Source organism: Anomaloglossus baeobatrachus, chromosome 6 (genome assembly GCF_048569485.1).
Source record: "Anomaloglossus baeobatrachus isolate aAnoBae1 chromosome 6, aAnoBae1.hap1, whole genome shotgun sequence".
Taxonomy (NCBI): Eukaryota; Metazoa; Chordata; class Amphibia; order Anura; family Aromobatidae; genus Anomaloglossus; species Anomaloglossus baeobatrachus.
The window spans coordinates 43,405,238-43,425,632 of NC_134358.1; the positions used below are offsets into that span (position 1 = coordinate 43,405,238).

The window sequence follows — 20,395 nt, forward strand, 5'->3', positions numbered from 1 at the left end:
GCGTCCAGGCTCTGCTTAAATGTTAGTAGTGAATCACTCATTACAACACCATGCGGCAGAGAGTTCCATAGTCTCACTGCTCGTACAGTAAAGAATCCTCGTCTGTGATTATGATTAAACCTTCTTTCCTCAAGACGTAGCGGATGCCCCCGTGTTCCAGTCGCAGGCCTAGGTGTAAAAAGATCTTTGGAAAGGTCTCTGTACTGTCCCCTCATATATTTATACATTGTGATTAGATCCCCCCTAAGCCTTCGTTTTTCCAAACTAAATAACCCCAAGTTTAATAACCTGTCTTGGTGTTGCAGCCCCCCCATTCCTCTAATAATCTTGGTGGCTCTTCTATCTACCTGTAAGATTATGCTATATATAACCTTCTATACTTTTGCTATCAAGAAAAGCCTCCATTCCTCTCTTAAGTTCATTCAGTGAGTTGGCCATCACCACTTCCTCAGGAAGAGAGTTCCAGAGCCTCACTGCTCTTACCGTGAAGAACCCTCTTCTATGCTGATGTAGGAATTTTCTTTCCTCCAATCGAAGAGAATGCCCCCTTGTTCTTGTCATAGTCCTTGGTACAAACAGATCATGGGAGAGATCTCTATATGGCCCTCTGATATATTTGTACATATTTATTAGGTCTCCCCTAAGTCTTCTCTTTTCTAGAGTAAATAGACCTAATTTTGATAACCTTTCCGTGTATTGTAATGCACCCACTCCATTTATTATTTTAGTAGCCTGCCTCTGAACCCTTTCAAGTTCAGTAATGTCTTTCTTGAGCACCGGCGCCCAAAATTGCACACAATACTCCAAGTGTGGTCTGACGAGTGATTTGTACAGAGGGAGAATGATGTTTTCATCTGGTGCCCCCAGACCTCTTCTAATGCATCCCATCACCCTATTTGCTTTGGTGGCTGCTGCCTGACACTGGGCACTCCAATTTCTCTTCTTATTGACTAAGATGCATAAGTCTTTTTCCATGTCTGATTTCCCCAGCGGTTTCCCATTTAGTAAGTAATCGTAGCATCTGTTTCTCCTTCCCATGTGCATAACCTTACACTTATCTATGTTAAACCTCATTTGCCATTTTTCAGCCCAATTCTCCAATTTACTCAAATCCATCTGTAGTTGCAAACTATCCTCCTTTGTGTTAACTACCTTACATAGTTTTGTATCATCTGCAAATACTGATATTTTACTCTGTAAACCATCCACCAGATCATTAATAAATATATTAAATAGTAGAGGGCCCAATACAGACCCCTGTGGCACCCCACTAGTAACCCTGGCCCAATCTGAGTATGCGCCATTAATAATCACTCTTTGTTTTCTACCACTAAGCCAGCTACCTACCCATCTACACACATTTTCCCCGAGCCCAAGCTTTCTCATTTTACTTAGCAGTCTTTTATGTGGGACAGTGTCAAATGCTTTACCGAAGCATTATATTATATATATATATTATATATATATAAATATTATTATGTGAGCACCATAGGGCAGTATTAAAGAGGACCTGTAAATATATACCTGCTATATAGTTAGGGGACAGTACCCCCTCCTTGGGAGGAAATTATAACCCCACAGCGTTATGTTGTGGTGGAAATTGGTATTTCTGGACATTCAATTATAATATCGGTAGTACTATGTGAGCGCTATAGGACAGTATTAAAGGTGGATCTGTCACCAGGTCACAAGTCATCAGGTTTTTGGTGTCGCTTTTTTATAGGTAGCTATTTTTTTCCTAATTTATTTTTTGGAAAAAAAAATCTAATCCTTCCTAATTTATCCCGTGCAGAGTATATTGCAATCAGACCACCGAGGCTGCCCGTCTCTGAGCCCGTGTCTGTGCCAGTGTCTGTGCCAGTGTTGATATAATGTGGGCCTTGTGGGTTTATCACGAGGGAAGGCATTAATATATCCCCTCGTCTGGTCGCGGCAGCAGCTGGAGTGTGGCGGACGCTGTCATAATATCGCCCGGAGTTTATAAAACATTCCGTCCTCGTTAGTTGAATTTCCTAATCTCCGCACATTCTTCTGTCCCGGCTGTAGCGCAGCCCTAGGTTGACCCGGGCTTTCTTGGCAGAGGGCACGCGGTCTTCTCCGACATAATGAGTACGTTGCTGCCGCAGGTTCCACAATTATAAGATGCCTTCCATTTCCTGGACATTTATAGACGCGCTCCGTCCACCTGTTATTTCACAAAACCCGAGGATTTCAGAGGATTCGCTCTCTTGTGGCCGGGGTGCCGTAATTGTCAACATATGGAGGCAGCAAAATACACCCTTAACTGATTGTGTGCCTTTCTCAATGTTTAGCGGTAAGATGTTGACATCTGCATCCCAGAGCTGATCGGAAATCAACAGAATCTTAAATGCAGCTTTGGATGTGACTAGCATCAAGGAATAGTGAAAACTATTGATGAGCGGGCACTACCATGCTCAGGTGCTCAGTACTCGTAACTATTGATGAGCGGGCACTACCATGCTCGGGTGCTCGGTATTCGTAACTAGTGATGAGTGAACACTACCATGCTCAGGTGCTCAGTACTCGTAACTAGTGATGAGCGGGCACTACCATGCTCGGGTGCTCAGTACTCGTAACTATTGATGAGCGGGCACTACCATGCTCGAGTGCTCAGTACTCTTAACTAGTGATGAGCGGGCAATACCATGCTCAGGTGCTCAGTACTGCTAACTAGTGATGAGCGGGCACTACCATGCTCAGGTGCTCGATACTCGTAACTAGTGATGAGCGGGCACTACCATGCTCTGGTGCTCAGTACTGGTAACTAGTGATGAGCGGGCACTACCATGCTCAGGTGCTCAGTATTCGTAACTAGTGATGAGCGGGCACTACCATGCTCGGGTGCTCAGTACTCGTAACTAGTGATGAGCGGGCACTACCATGCTCGAGTGCTCATTACTCGTAACTAGTGATGAGCGGGCACTACCATGCTCTGGTGCTCAGTACTGGTAACTAGTGATGAGCGGGCACTACCATGCTCAGGTGCTCAGTATTCGTAACTAGTGATGAGCGGGCACTACCATGCTCGGGTGCTCAGTACTCGTAACTAGTGATGAGCGGGCACTACCATGCTCGGGTGCTCAGTACTCGTAACTAGTGATGAGCGGGCACTACCATGCTCTGGTGCTCAGTACTCGTAACTAGTGATGAGTGGGCACTACCATGCTCAGGTGCTCTGTACTCTTAACTAGTGATGAGAGGGCACTACCATGATCGGGTGCTCAGTACTGGTAACTAGTGATGAGCGGGCACTACCATGCTCGAGTGCTCAGTACTGGTAACTAGTGATGAGAGGGCACTACCATGCTCGAGTGCTCAGTACTGGTAACTAGTGATGAGAGGGCACTACCATGATCGGGTGCTCAGTACTGGTAACTAGTGATGAGCGGGCACTACCATGCTCGAGTGCTCAGTACTGGTAACTAGTGATGAGCGGGCACTACCATGCTCGGGTGCTCAGTACTCGTAACTAGTGATGAGCGGGCACTACCATGCTCGAGTGCTCAGTACTGGTAACTAGTGATGAGCGGGCACTACCATGCTCGAGTGCTCAGTACTGGTAACTAGTGATGAGCGGGCACTACCATGCTCGAGTGCTCAGTACTCGTAACTAGTGATGAGCGGGCACTACCATGCTCGAGTGCTCAGTACTGGTAACTAGTGATGAGCGGGCACTACCATGCTCGAGTGCTCAGTACTGGTAACTAGTGATGAGAGGGCACTACCATGCTCGGGTGCTTGGTACTTGTAACTAGTGATGAGTGAGCACTACCATGCGCGGGTACTCTGTACTGGTAACTAGGGATGAGCGGGCACTACCATGCTCGGGTGCTTGGTTCTTGTAACTAGTGATGAGTGAGCACTACCATGCGCGGGTACTCTGTACTGGTAACTAGGGATGAGCGGGCACTACCATGCTCGGGTGCTTGGTACTTGTAACTAGTGATGAGTGAGCACTACCATGCGCGGGTACTCTGTACTGGTAACTAGGGATGAGCGGGCACTACCATGCTCGGGTGCTCGGTACTGGTAACTAGTGATGAGTGGGCACTACCATGCGCGGGTACTCTGTACTGGTAACTAGTGATGAGCGGGCACTACCATGCTCGGGTGCTCGGTACTCGTATCTAGTGATGAGCGGGCACTACCATGCTCGGGTGCTCGGTACTGGTAACTAGTGATGAGTGGGCACTACCATGCGCGGGTACTCTGTACTGGTAACTAGTGATGAGTGGGCACTACCATGCTCGGGTGCTCAGTACTGGTAACTAGTGATGAGTGGGCACTACCATGCTCGGGTGCTCAGTACTGGTAACTAGTGATGAGTGGGCACTACCATGCTCGGGTGCTCGGTACTCTTAACGAGCAGTCGGACACTCGAACGGGCTTGACACCCAACCAAGCAGCAGAGAGCGAATCTATCAGCGCTGAAAAAGCAAAGGGAACGTGGAACTCTTGAGCTTCTTTACTATAGAGGTTATAGGAATCAAGCAAAAAATATTGTCAGCAGCTTTGGATGTGACTAGAGTGTAATCTCTCACACCACATGAAAGTGGAGAACGCAGCTTTGGATGTGACTGGAGTATAAAACATGACCTAATAGAAGCTCATAATGAGCATAAGCAAATAATGAGGGGATCTTGAGGATCTGTAATCCCGTCTGCCCGTGGGTTCTGGATTGTCAGATAAGATTGGTCAGATCGTCGTTCACAACCTGCTCTTGTTTTCCTCGGGGGGCGCTACATTCAGGGCGACATTGAGGGTCACAATTCTGCACTTTTTCGCTTTCACGCATCGTGTGGATTTGCCGTGTATCGTGTAGCGCTGACCTATGCTGGAGCTCAGTACAGCGGCCGTCCCCACCGCAGCCGCCATTCATACCACTGCGATTACTCTACGTGCGAAGACGTCATATCGGCCTCTTCACAATGGATTTCACACAATGGATGTGTTTTGACTTGAAATTGCTCCTTCAAAGCAATATCTGCGACTCGGGAAAAAAAAAATACCAGCAATAAAGTACAATAGCTAAACAGCGCCCCTGTGTGGTAGATTGCAGTATTGCACCCAGTGAAGGCGGGGAATATCTTTCTACAGAAGTTCTCTGGATGTAAATTACCTCCATTGTTCAGAATTGTTCCCTAATAAGGTGTCACTTGTGAAGAGACAGGTTATTGTTGGCTGTACGGCACTGCCGGCGCCCACATCAGGCTTGGCTCTAACCACAAATCAATTGTCTTTTTGCCTGTGCAAAAGCCGTGAGATGACAAATCAAAGTTTTCTCTCTGAAATCTAAGAATAAATCTATGAATATATATATATATGTATGTATGTATGTATGTATGTATGTATGTGTATATATATATATATGTATGTATGTGTGTGTATATATATATATATATATATATATAGTAGAAGCTTAAAAGGATTATGTACTTAGAAAGTTAGTTATTGTTTAAAACATGTTTTTACATTATGTATACTTGAGAAATTTTGGACATTGTTTTTAAAAATATAAACAATATGTAATTCTGAAATTTTGCAGTATTTATACAGAATAGACTGATACTTTTGAAGGGCAGTACGTCTCTATACAGTAGATAATGTAGGATTTACTATTCACAATAGGTGATGTCACAGCTCACCTTCTCCCCCTCATGTATAATTAATAACACCTATGTACACAGTAGGTAGCACAGGATCCACCATTCACATTAGGTGAAGTCACAGCTCACCTCCCCCCCCCCCTTCCTAATGTACATGACTGATCACACCCCTATATACAGTAGGTAGCACAGGATGCACCATTCACAATAGGCGATGTCACAGCTCACCTCCTCCTGTAATATGACTGATAACACTGAATCCACCATTCACAATAGGTGATATCATAGCTCACCTTCTCCTCTTGTAGAGTGATTGATAACATCTCTATATACAGTAGATAACACAGCTACCATTCACAATAGGTGATGTCACAGCTCACCTCCTCCTGTACAATGACTGATAACACCTCTATATACAGTAGATAACACAGCTACCATTCAATAGGTGATGTCACAGCTCACCTTCTCCTCCTGTACAGTGACTGATAACCTCTATATACAGTAGATAACACCGCTACCATTCACAATAGGGGATGTCACAGCTCACCTCCTCCTTTTCCTGTACAATGACTGATAACTCCTCTGTATATAGTAGATAACACTGGATCCACCATTCACAATAAGTGATGATCACCTCCTCCTCCTCCCTGCACAATAACCTCTACACAGGGCACAGGGTATACTGAAACCAAGCTTCCATAGAAGTCAATGAATCAACTCCAGACTATTGTTTGCTATATTCCTGTTGCTGTAAAGCAAATCTTGGACTGCTGGTAACAGCAGCTCAGACAAGATGTCTGCACCGATTGTCATATACAAAAATAAAAAAAATGACAGATTAGAATAAATAATCAGTAATGGTTTTAATTGTTCATCTAAGGTAAGGGAGGAGGGGGGGAGCAATTAATTTAGAGGTATAAAATAAAAAAAGACCACGTCACTGGTCCCGTCTGCTCCGATTCATCATTCCCCGGTCCTACTCCAGTCTCTACTTCCTGATACAGTGATGATATCCCTTCATGGACACGTAGCCGCTCCAGCCAATCACTGACCACAGTGCTGACCTGCTGCAGTCGATGATTGACTGCAGCAGTCACATATTCATGTTGAAGCATCACTACAGTAGCAGGAGTTACAGCGGCTGGTGGGGGCTTAGTAAGGCGAGTTATGACTTCTATTATTATTGTATGTGACCCTATAAACTATAGGTGATATCTTCCTTTTTCTGAATTTGTCACTTTGAGGTTTCTGTGATGTTACAGTCTTTATTGTTTATGTGATAAAACTAATGATCATGTTATTATTGTTCTTTCAGGAGCGACTAGAGAAGTTGGATCTGCTTTGACCAGAATGTGTATGAGACATCGCAGCATAGAGTCCAAGCTCCGACAGTTCTCCAGGTCAGTGCTTCCGGACCTCATCCATAGGGTTCATTGACAACTACATATAGATAATCCAAAAATTAGCCCCAGTTACAGCCAGGACTGGAGTTTGGCGGGGGGAGGGGAGGACTCGTGAATTGCCTAGGGCCCCCCCCATTTCTTAGGGTTCCCCAGTATTTCCATTTTGAGATTAAAAGTGGTTTAGGACCTTTGGTGACATCATGGTCGTGTGACCATGATGTCACCAAAGGTCCTTTACCTGCAGGAATCTAAGGGAACTGAAGAATAGTAGACAGTATAAAAAAAAATAGAAATGATAACAATTAGAGCAGCACTTCACAGGTTAATCTTAGAAAAACGGTGTCTTTTTATTTGCCAATAACATCAATGTTTCGGTACACATATGAATCTTTTGCTGCTGATTTTTTACATGTATACTGAAAGGATTGGACATTACTTGGGAAAGATTGGCTCCCTCCCCTGCCTTTATGCTTGTGCCGCATCTAAAATAAATTATAAAGATACAGTAAAGACCAAAAGTTTGGACACACCTTCTCATTTAAAGAGTTTTCTTTATTTTCATGACTCTAAAAATTGTAGATTCACATTGAAGGCATCAAAACTATGAATTAACACATGTGGAATGAAATACTTAACAAAAAAGTGTGAAACAACTGAAAATATGTCATATTCTAGCCTCCTTTTGCTTTGATTACTGCTTTGCACACTCTTGGCATTCTCTTAATGAGCTTCAAGAGGTAGTCACCGGAAATGGTTTTCCAACAGTCTTGAAGGAGTTCCCAGAGATGCTTAACCCTTGTTGGCCCTTTTGCCTTCACTCTGCGGTCCAGCTCACCCCAAACCATCTCGATTGGGTTCAGGTCTGGTGACTGTGGAGGCCAGGTCACCTCACTCTCCTTCTTAGTCAAATAGCCCTTACACAGCCTGGAGATGTGTTTGGGGTTATTGTCCTGTTGAAAAATAAATGATGGTCCAACTAAACGCAAACCGTATGGAATAGCATGTCACTGCAAGATGCGCTGTGGTAGCCATGCTGGTTCAGTATGCCTTCAATTTTGAATAAATCCCCAACAGTGACACCAGCAAAGCACCCCCACACCATCACACCTCCTCCTCCATGCTTCACGGTGGGAACCAGCCGTGTAGAGTCCATCCGTTCACCTTTTCTACAAAGACACGGTGGTTGGATCCAAAGATCTCAAATTTGGACTCATCAGAACAAAGCACAGATTTCCACTGGTCTAATGTCCATTCCTTGTGGTGTTTAGCCCAAACACGTCTCTTCTGCTTGTTGCCTGTCCTTAGCAGTGGTTTCCTAGCAGCTATTTTACCATGAAGGCCCGCTGCACAAAGTCTCCTCTTAACAGTTGTTCTAGAGATGAGATGTGTCCAAACTTTTGGTCTGGTGTGTGTGTGTGTGTGTGTGTGTGTATATGCGTGTGTGTGTGTGTGTATGTTTGTGTGTGTATATGTATGTGTGTATGTGTGTGTGTGTATATATATATATATATATATATATAATATAATATAATATAATATAATATAATATAATATAATATAATATAATATAATATAATATAATATATATATATATATATATATATATATATATATATATATATATATATATATATATATATATATATATATATATATATATATATATTTATTTATTAGATTTTCTGTTGCTATAATTTCCCAACCCCCCTACAAATTATAAACTTGAGTACCCTATATTAGTGCCTTTCATGAGGAGTTAAAAGGTGTTTAACCTGATAAATAAATAACTTAAAATAAAAAAATGAAAAAATGATGTAGGATCCCCCTTATTTTTGATAACCATCACAAGTAAAGCAGACAGCTGAGGGCTGATGTTACCAGGCTGGGATGGTCAATGGTTATTGGGCCCTTCCCAGCCTAAAAATAGCAGCTCACAGCCGCCCTATCACATTAGATGCGGCATGTCTGGCGCTTCACCTTGGTTCTTCCTGATTTGCTCTGGCGTGGTGACAATCTGGATTAAAGCAGTCGAGGGTTGATGTCAGCTGTGTAATGTCAGCTGTCATCAAACCCTGGTGTTAGTAGTGGAGCGGCGTCTATCAGACACTCCCATTACAAACCCAGTAAGTGAAAAGAAAAAAACACACACATACTCGCTGACATTTTCCCTGGTTCACCAATTTTTTAAAATAAACAATGCAGTTCCGATATAGTTCAAGGATCCTGATAGTCCATGGAAGGAAATCTGAAAGACCTAAAAAGAGAGACATCAAAACAAGACATCCATTTATTAAAAGCAATTTTTCAGCATAGGCCTGACGTTGTCCATCTCTTCCCAGGATGTTCCACAATTATGGTGATCAAAGGCTATGGAGCCTCAGAACGAGGCTCCATAGACTTTGGGCAGCAGCCACTCACAACTAATGCTGCTCTCAGTGGTCACCGGTGACTGATGAGCGGTGACATCAGGAATGTCACTGCACATTAGAGTCGGATTCCTCGGACTATGTTAGACCTGCATTATTTTGTTTTGTTTTTTTAATAAATTAGTGAACCAGGAAAAGTGTCAGGGGGTAACTGATCAACAACTCTCCATTTTCTAACACCAGGGCTTGATGCCAGCTGATATACATTACACAGCTGACATCAATCCCAACAAATATTACCCTGCTTGCCACTGCACCAGGGCAGTCGTGAAGAGCTGGCCAAAGAGCCCCTTCTGGGGGTGACTGCGGGCTGCTATTTTTAACCTGGGACGCAACCATTAAAGGTTGACCTTCCCAGCCTGATATCAGCCCACCTTTATCTGCTTTACCTTTGCTGGTTATCAAAAATAAGTTGGACCCCATGTGATTTTATTATTTATTAGATTAAATCAGGCGAAACATAAGGCACTAAAGGGTGCAAGTGTATAATATGTAGGGGGTTGTGGAGTTATATAGCAATAAAATATGCATGACACTTGTCCAACTTTTCGGGATGAGTGTCGGAGCGATTATTTAGTACATGCGAGGCCTATTGGTGCCTATGCTGACCTCCATTGTAGTCCGGCATGTTTGTTCTATGGACATGGATGCAGCCCAACAAACCCGGAGCAGCAAGAAAGCAAATACCAGTGTGCACCGTATTGCCAGCCTCTCATATTCAGTGCTGGATCACGCAGCGCCTCTTTGGCTCGATCTTCTTTGCTTACAGATCTTTGGATTCATTACATTTTCCGCCCTCGCTATCTAAACATGGATTATGGAAATGACCTTGTATTTTGCAAACTAACACCTACACACGAGCTGTGCATTTATCATCGTAGGATGGCTGTTTATCCACCTAAACACAATCATCACACGCTTGGCGTACACGGGTCGTCCTGGAATAACACTAGGACAATAGCGCTCTTGTTGTAGAGATCACATTACTGCAATCTTGACGTACGTTCCTCATCCAGTCCCTTTAAGGCTCCTTTTAAAGGGGTTGTCTGGATCAGAAAGTCCATTTTCCAATACACAGTTTGGAAGTTCTGCGTTATTAGGGGGTCTTGTCTCACCTGTAGCCTTGTCCTCATCGTCCATTTTACTTCCACCACACAAGTCCCAAAATTACCTCCGATTGTCCTCGAAGATTCCTGTCCACTACATTGCCTATCTTTTCCATTTTACCCTCTACTTCTCTGTACTCACCATTACCTCTGTTCATTGCCTGCTCCTCTTCTTCTCCATCTTCCTTTTTTCTTCATATTTCCACCCATTGTCCATTCTACACTTCACTCCTTCTAGTCATTTCTCCTCATTTCTCCTCGCCATGTTTTCCATCCTCCACTACTCACAATGTACTCATCATTCACTCTGTTCTCCTATTTCACAGATTACTCTGCTCTTCATTTCTCTTATTCTACTTCTCCTCACCTTCTCTACTCTCTATCTCTTTCATCCTCTATTCTACATCTTCATTCATGATATCCTCCACATATTGCCCACTACACTCCTCCTCCTCTTGACTGTACTATTGTAGATGCTTCCTTCTCGCTATGCACTAATCCCTTCATCCCACAGATTCCCCTTTGAATGATGACATGACACCCGCTTGGATAATTTGGCCAAATCGGCCTTTATTATACAAACATGACATTAAATAAATATCTTTCTTTAAAGCGAGGAGGGTTCTTGGAGCTCCAAAACCTGGCGGACGTTCCCATAAAATTGATAAACCATCCGGAGTTGTCCCCAGCCGCAAACGACCACAAGCTCGGGGACACCATGACCGGAAAACCATTTCCCTAACACCGACTCCCAGGGGACCCCACCCTGGAGAGCCCCAAAGTCTGCCAGGTAATTACCATTCCAAATAAAAGAAGGGGGGTTACCATCCACCTGATGTACAACCCCCCACCACCATTTTACCACCAACTCCAAGAACCCCACCTCACTACCGCCACCACGAGCATTACCTGAGACCTCATAATGCGAGTCACCCCACCAACAAAGCGCTCGCTCCACCTTCCTGAACACCTGCTAACCACAGGTGCATCCACCGCGCCAACCTGTCCGTTCCAAGCCAAGAAACTCCCCACTTCCCTATCCACCTTAATTTCAGTCCTGTCGATCCCCTCTATCGACCGAACCACCAGTAAGGTTTTGTAGGCACAATATCCGACCGCATCATCTTCACCTCTCGGGGAGGCGGAGCATAGCTGCAGTAAACCTTGGCAAATAACTCCAATTTAATCCCCCATAGGGGGATATCCCCACATCATTTTCACCCGTGTGCAACACCAGCACATCGGGGGCAGGATCCAACCTTTAAAATGGTGAAAATCCAGTGTTACCGTAGACCACTCATACCTGGAACCAGATCCAAAGCACTAGAACGTGATCTCTCAACCAACCCAGCTGGCACTCATTCCTCCCCTCATCTGCCATCAGCCCCCCCCGAATTCAGGGCAGTGACCCAATTATCCAACCAGTGGTGCACCGCCTAGTAGAACGTAGAAAAAACGGGGGGGGGAACATTTTTCCTTTTTTTTTTTTTTTTTTTTTTTTTTTTTTTTAAATTATACTTTTTGCAGGAAGTCCCCCACTTTTCCACCTTGGTTGAGGCCCAAGGCCACCAATGGGTCTGAGCGATCACCCCCCCAACAAAAATAAATACCCCCTGCAACACTCTACCGACCGCCTTATCAACCTCTTTACTGCTCACAACCTGACCCCCCCATTTTTTAATATTTATTTAAGATGTATTCAGTTTGACCATTCCAACCAAACATTCCATGGGGTAGGTTAACCCCACAACAACCTGACTCAACATGCCACCTCCACTTGACGATGGAGCCACCAATTCCCCTAATTCCCCAAAGAGCAACTAAGAACAACTAGCCGAAAACCACTTCACCTCAAATGGGGGAATTACTCACTGGTCTTGGCAGTGCCCACTGTTCCAAGCAATTAACCAGTCCAGTTACATAGTTACATAGTTACTTAGGTTGAAAAAAGACCTAGGTCCATCTAGTTCAACCTTCCTCCACCAGTTAAAGGACTCATCCCGCAAATCCCTCAAAATTTGCACTAAACAGTTTAATGACATCAACCAGACATTGAAACTTACAACCAGTATTGGTCCTGAGCCATAAATTATTAACCTCAGACCTTCCTTCAGCCGACACCCTACGTAACCAACACAGCAGTGCCCCTACCAAATCCTCCTCAGACTCCCCTGTGCCGAATTCCTGACTCCGATCCCCCGTTGCCTCACCAATCCGCCTCATATGCTAACCTAGTACCCCCAGCAAAGGATACTGTAATGCATAATAAGCCTAGTGCCCAAATACCACCTCACAAAGCTCCTCCGGCCACTTGCAGCTGGTGGACTCTGCCTCTAGTGCCAGGCACCAAAAGCTATCCCACTATCATTGAAAAAGAGCATTAACGCTAAATTCCAAACACCTGGTGCCTGCGCTGCCACTATCTTTGTACTTCTTTGTACTAAAGCAAAAAGGCGCCGTAACCCAAAATGCCTCCATAGCCCTGTTAACGGAGGAGAAACACCAAAAATTAGTTGCCAAAACACCTGTTGACGCAACGAAAACTGATGTTTTTATTGCTTAAGTAGTCCCCCCAATTGGAACTAGCCACTACCAAGAAAAACTCGAACAAAATCCGATTTTTGGTAAAATACTGCCTCCACCCAAGATTGTGGCTCTATGTCCATCCCCCATTTGCCCTGCTGAAAGCTCTGTCAACTAACCCAACCTGCCGCTACAGTAAAAGTTCACAATCAAAATAGACCACAAGCTTCAAAACCCTAACGACCATCCATTATAACTACCCAGGAAAATATATCCTGGCCCCCACTGCCAGGTCGTTGAAGAATTCCTCCGGCAACCGTATACAAAGCGTGGGGGCCTTGCCCCCGCCATAGCCACCTTCTCACTACCCGAAAAAATTCCGGCTATGGGCACATGCAAAAGCAAATTAAAGCATGCCCAGCAACAACCAAAGGTCTGCCACTGCATTTGATTTTTCTTATTTATTTTTTTAAATATATAACCCGCTTTGCGCACTTCAGTGAGGAAAGACACACTTCCTTGTCCCGTAACCTGTACTCAATCCCCCCCTGCTCTCCATCCTCCTAGAATCAATGGAGATTCCCAAGATGTTCAGACAATTGCCAGGGCCCTTCTTCCTCTCCTGGCAAACTGCTGAACTATCCATGCCCTAGCCCTTAGCAAAGATGGCAAAAAATGGGGAGCTGACCGCCCCATGTACAGAAAGTTGTTGTCTTATTTTTTTTTTTTTTTTTTTTTTTTGAGGTAAGACATCATCAGCAACCCAGCCATACTGCAACCCCCCATTCTAGAAATGAACCAAACCCTTCCAATAGGCACAAGAAAATAGGGCAAATCATAAGTAAACACCAGATCACAAAATATGAACCATCCCCAAAACAACCTAACAAATGCATGCTGTCAGGACGCCCTGGCAACGAATGGCATGTCAGAAACGATAACTCACAAGTGACCCGGAATTTATTCGGCTCCTTCTTCTGCACTACCCCTAACGAAGAAAAACCACCAGAACCAGAAATGGCAGAGATAAAACTGAACCGCCCAATACCTGCACGATACCTCGCACCAAAATTATTATTATATTTTATATACATTTACTATTATTATTATGATGATTCTAGAACCCACCGCAGCCTGAACCCTGGTATCTCAACGAGCCGTAAGGCCTCATCACACACAAGGACAAATCCCCGGCAGATCCGCGGCCACAGCGAAACCCCGGACACACCGCTCCATCTGTACACAGCCACAAATCTGGCACTGATTGTCCGCAACTTCACCGTGACCACCGATCCGCCGCAGATCCATCCCCGCGCGCGACAAGACCCCCAAGGATTCATGCAGTGTCACCCATCCTTCCACTGCCTGAACCGCCCATCATTTCAACACCGGGTGTGATCGCCACAAAACCAATGAACCTTCCTTGTAGCAGAACACCCCTGAACAATTCTCAGGCCCCCCCCCCTTTTTTTTTTTTTTTTTTTTTTTTGTGTGTGTGCCTGGATGCTTGCAGAATGGCAAACACCTGAAGCCAGTTAACAAAATCGAAAGTTTAAACACTCACCCTTCTCTATCTGCCCTGACACCGCGACCCCCACCACAAGATGTGGCCTAACTTGATGACCAACCGGCGACCTGCCTCAATGCCCGACCCCCAAAACAGAAACGGGGGACCCCATTGACCCGACCTTTGCCTCCTCCACACGTTCCGGCAACTCCTTCCCAAACCCTAACATGCTGCAGACCCTACTAACTGACCCCACAGAGGCCCCCCAACATGCTAAAACTAAGACCGCCGCCATTTCCCCTGGGCCTAATAAAACACCTACCCAGGAAAATCGCACTAGATGAACACACAGAACATATAATTAAACTCACCAGGCTGCGTGGGGGCATGGGACCCACCAGCCGGAACACCCGATTCCAGCCGATGACTCTCCTCAGGATGTTGAGGCACTCAAGCCGCTTAAGCAGCTTGCTTAGGGAGACCCCAGCAAGCCGCCGCGCTCAAACCTAGCGGGACCACCAGGGAGCAGACTACCTGTTGAACGATCTCCCAGGACGTGGATCATCCCCTCCTAGATGACGACCTCTTCCTCGACACGGACCTCATCCGCGAAGACGAGCCCCTCCGTGCTGCGGACCTACAACATAAAGGCGACCTCTACTGTGATGACGACAGCCTCCTCCTCAATGCTGACCTCCTTCCAGATGCCGATCCCTGCGCCGACCTCCTTACCGATAACCATTACCGAGCTGAAAATGACCTCCACATTGACCTCCAGCCAGATGATGACCTCCGCACTGACCCCCACACTGAAAACGACCTCCACGCTGACCTCCAGCCAGATGATGACCTCCGCGCTGACCCCCTCACTGAAAACAACCTCCATGCTGACCGCCAGCCATATGATGACCTCCGTGCTGACCACCTCACTGAAAACAACCTCCATGCTGACCGCCAGCCAGATGATGACCTCCGCGCTGACCTCTGTCCCCGATGCCGACCTCTGCGCTGACCTCTGTCCCCCGATGCCGACCTCCGCGCTGACCTCTGTCCCCCGATGACTACCTCCGCGCTGACCTCTGTCCCCCGATGACGACCTCCGCGCTGACCTCTGTCCCCGATGCCGACCTCCGCGCTGACCTCTGTCCCCCGATGACTACCTCCGCGCTGACCTCTGTCCCCCGATGACGACCTCCGCGCTGACCTCTGTCCCCGATGACGACCTCCGCGCTGACCTCTGTCCCCGATGACGACCTCCACGCCGACCTCTGTCCCCGATGACTACCTCCGCGCCGACCTCTGTCCCCGATGACGACCTCCGCGCCGACCCCTGACCCCGATGACGACCTCCGCGCTGACCCCTGTCTCCGATGACGACACCCGCGCTGACCCCTGTCCCCGATGACGACCTCCGCGCTGACCTCTGTCCCCGATGACTACCTCTGCGCTGACCTCTGTCCCCGATGACTACCTCTGCGCTGACCTCTGTCCCCGATGACGACCTCCACGCTGCCCTCTGCCCCGATGACCTCTGTCTCTGAGTGTTTCTCCGGATGTCCAGTTGCTGCCACCACAAGCAGTCCCCCCACAGGTATATCACTGGGAAGGACCGCCGCCATCTTGTTAAAGCCCTGATCACTAGAGGCTTGAGCCAGAGCCTCGGTCACATGATACACCGAGGCCCCGCCCACCTCCGCAGGTCCCGGCTGCCTTGTAAGATTCCTCCCCTGTTCCATCTAGAAGCACAGGATGGAGAGATGGACAGGGAGGGTCCCCGGGGAGGGGGCTCTTGCGGCACCACTGAGACCTCAGGAGCTGCTCCTGGTGGCAGACTGTCAGGCACACTCGCCCTGCGTGCCCACTGGGGAAGTGGATCTTCTGCAGCATCCCCCACAGCCGAACCTCCCAATATCTCCAGCACCTGTGCTCTGATGCAGCTCCATCCACGCTGCTGGCAGCCCCCTGCAGCTGCTCCAGAAGTTTTAAATCACCATGATTACAGTCACAGCAGGAGACGAGGTGAAGGGGGCTCAGCACCTTTTCTGCTGGCTTCACATGCTGTTCTGATAGTACCCACCCCTTCTACTGATTCTATATTCCCAACTGACCACCCCTAGCACTTTTCCCAGCCCCTTAAACTTCTGAACCCCCACAGCCAGCGCTTTCTTTCCCTGCAACCAGTGTTAACCCCTCGTTGCCCTTCAAAGTCAGTCATGAGTCACTTTGCCCATGGCTCCGCTGTGGGCTCCGTTCAGCCTTTCTCTTTCCCTCACATTTCCTCTCCTCTTCCATTCTACCCCTTCACTCCTTCTCTTCCTCTATTGTGCACTTCTTTTTCTCTCCAGGTTTTCCATCCTCCATTTCACTCACCATTTACTCATCATTCCCTCTATTCCATTTCTCTTAGATTAATCTTCACCGCTTTCTTTTCCCTTTTAGTTTATTCCCTGTTTCTTCTCATCGTCCATACTACTGTGTCTTCTATACTATCCTCCACTCACCACCTGCTCTATCTCTTTCCTTCATATTTCCATTCCTCATCTGTTGTAATCTCTACATCCTCTTATTACCTCTGCTATCCATTTCTCCTCATCTCTATTCTCCTCTCCTTGTCTTCCATTCTCCATTTCTTTCCCAATTTTCTTATTCTCTTTTTTCTGTTTTCTACTTGCGAACTACTTTGCTCATCTGTTCTACTTTTTATTTCTTGTGTCCTCCATTGTACTCCTCTTTCACACACTTCACTCTGTACTTCTCTTCCTTCTTTCCTCTTCCTTCATATTTCCACTCATGGTTCATTCTACTCCATTCATTCACACACTTCACTCTGTACTTCTCTTCACTTTTTCCTCTTCCCCTATCCTTAGTATTTCCACTAAAAGTCCATTCTATTCCATTCATTCTCCATTCACTCTGTACTTCTCTTCACTCTCTTCCTCTATCCTTCGTATTTCCACTCACTGTCCATTCTACTCCATTGATTCTCGTTTCACTCTGTACTTCTCTTCACTCTTTCCTCTTCCTCTATATCCTTCGTATTTCCACTCCCTATCCATTCTACTCCATTCATTCTCGATTTACTCTGTACTTCTCTTCAGTCTTTCCTCTAGCCTTCATATTTCCACTCATGGTCCATTCTACTCCATTCAATCACACGCTTTACTCTGTACTTCTCTTCACTCTTTCCTCTTCCTCTATATCCTTCGTATTTCCACTCACTATCCATTCTACTCCATTGATTCTCGATTCACTCTACTTCTCTTCAGTCTTTCCTCTAACTTTCATATTTCCACTCCTGGTCCATTCTACTCCATTCAATCACACGCTTTACACACTACTTCTCTTCACTCTTTCCTTTTTCCCTACCCTTCGTATTTCTACTCACTGTCTATTCTACTCAATTGATTCTCGCTTCACTCTGTACTTCTCTTCACTCTTTCCTCTTCCTCTATCCTTTCTATTTCCACTCATTGTCAATTCTACTCCATTCATTCTCGCTTCACTCTGTACTTTTCTTCATTCTTTCCTTTCCTCTATCCATTATATTTCTACTCATTGTCCATTCTACTCCATTCGTTTTCGCTTCACTCTGTACTTCTCTTCACTCTTTCCTCTTCCTCTATCCTTCGTATTTCCACTCACTGTCCATTCTACTCAATTGATTCTCGCTTCACTCTGTACTTCTCTTCACTTTTTCCTTTTTCCCTATCCTTCATATTTCCATTCATTCTCGCTTCACTCTGTACTTTTCTTCATTCTTTCCTTTCCTCTATCCATTATATTTCTACTCATTGTCCATTCTACTCCATTCATTCTTGGCATAATCTCTTCTTTACACTTCTGTTCTTTTCCATTCTACTCTACAAGTCTTCCATCCTCGACTCCACTCACAATACACTCATCATTAAGAATTTCCCGCTTCTTCCATAATGTCTCAAATCTTCCAGACTCCAAGAACGAGATTTCTCACCGGTTTATGCCAAATGCCCCTTACTCATATAAAGATACAAGGATACCCCCAGTGCTTTGATCATATGCTGTTCTGCAAATAAAAATTTCAGTGTTGGGAAAAAGATTATGCTATTGAGCAATTACATGTTCACCTCTGACCCGAGCAGACCTCCCACCAAACATTTTGTGTTGATCAATGTGATGCATGGTTCTGAAGGCCACTAAACAATTGAAGGAAAAGAAAAATGTTTTAGCTATCATGTCTGGAAGACTTTTTCTGGGCACATTGCCCTAAAGATACATAAACATGTTATATGGGAACAGGTCTACTCCAGTGAATGAACCAGAGTTGTAATATCGCAGTGTCCATAGACAAGTGGTTCTGGAAGAAAAGTTAAAATTGTTTTATACTAGGCCTGATACAAATGAAAAGGAATCTGTTATTAGTTTTTGCTATTTAACCTAAGGGCAGAATGAAGTAGGTGCAGAGAGCATGATTCCAGGGATAAGCCACTTTCAAAGTAGCTTTCTGTAGTTTCAATACAATCAGTGTTTTATCAGCAGGAGATTAGGACTAAGTGCCACATGCCATGTAGTCCTGTTAATCTATAACCCCGCCTCCACCATTGATTGGCTGACTATGCGTAGTGTACACAGGAAGCTGCCAATCTGTGGTGTGGGCGGGGTTATAGAGAGCTCAGCAGTCTGACTACTGCTACATCTACAGCATAAAAAAACGGATTATATCAAAACTGCACCAAGCAGTCCAATATGTGACACATCGCTGGAATTAGAGTCTCTGCTCATACATCATGCTGCTCTCGGATTCCATAGCAAAAACATGCTGACAGATTCCCTTTAAAAAAGTGATTGTTGCCCACCTGACAATACCATTATGGCTTGTTAATAAATATATATTTTTTTCAGTGCTCTGATTGACTGTCTGATCAACCCGCTGCAAGAGCAGGTAGAAGAATGGAAGAAGGTAGCTAATCAGCTTGACAAGGATCACGCAAAAGGTAAGGCTATCGAAGAGGTTTGAGACCTCGGTCTGTGAGACAAAGAGCCTTTAACAACCAGACTGATGCCTGACTGGTACTGTACTTCTGATTTCATGCACCCATAAATAGCACACAGGGCAATCATAGGCTATCAGTAGGACCTGCTAGATCATGACTTTTGGGATCTCTTATTTTATATCATTGCTCTCTATGATATAAAACCCGTTCTACAAAACCATCGCCCTCTAGGCACAGACCCAACCACTTTCATAAACTATAATCTTCATAATTATCTTCCAGAATACAAAAAGGCTCGTCAGGAGATCAAGAAGAAGTCGTCAGACACCCTCAAACTGCAGAAAAAAGCCAAGAAAGGTAAATCTGGATTCCTTATACATATGATAGCCGGTCAGACGCGGCTGATGACGTCGTCATTCTTCAAAGGAAAGGATCCGAGAAGGGAAAATGTCCTTTTGGGTTTTGTTTCTTCTGATGGAAGTCTACAAAATGTTGATCTCCAAATTACATTATTTTTTTAGCTATTTGGTTCTCTTTCCAGAATTCTAGATGGACAACCATGGCTTTGGTTAGGCAGATATCTCCCCAATATCATTTGAGGGTCTTACGTGACCGCTTGTTGTCAGATGGCACCTACCAGTGATGATGAGTTAACATCTACTTTTAGAGAACTTAAAGTTCCTAGACCCAAATCCACTGTCTGTAGAAAAGCCCCACTGACCAGGTGTCATTTACACAGGTCATCTAATATGTCAGAGGGGTGTTTGGACCTCCTCTGGCACACCAGGGTGCGACCACTGCCTCTGCACCCCCAGTTACTACCCCCCTGTGAG

General features: G+C 45.5%; 1 protein-coding gene across 3 annotated transcripts in view; it reads left to right on the top strand.

The window, feature by feature from the left end:
- MTSS1 (MTSS I-BAR domain containing 1) overlaps positions 1-20,395 on the top strand; it is a 218,656-nt gene that overhangs the window by 171,491 nt on the left and 26,770 nt on the right. For all 3 annotated transcript variants that reach the window (XM_075352885.1, XM_075352887.1, XM_075352886.1), the window contains exons 4-6: positions 6,943-7,027; positions 19,471-19,562; positions 19,845-19,919. In XM_075352885.1, coding sequence (XP_075209000.1) covers positions 6,943-7,027; positions 19,471-19,562; positions 19,845-19,919 — 252 coding nt within the window. The remainder of the gene's footprint in view (positions 1-6,942; positions 7,028-19,470; positions 19,563-19,844; positions 19,920-20,395) is intronic.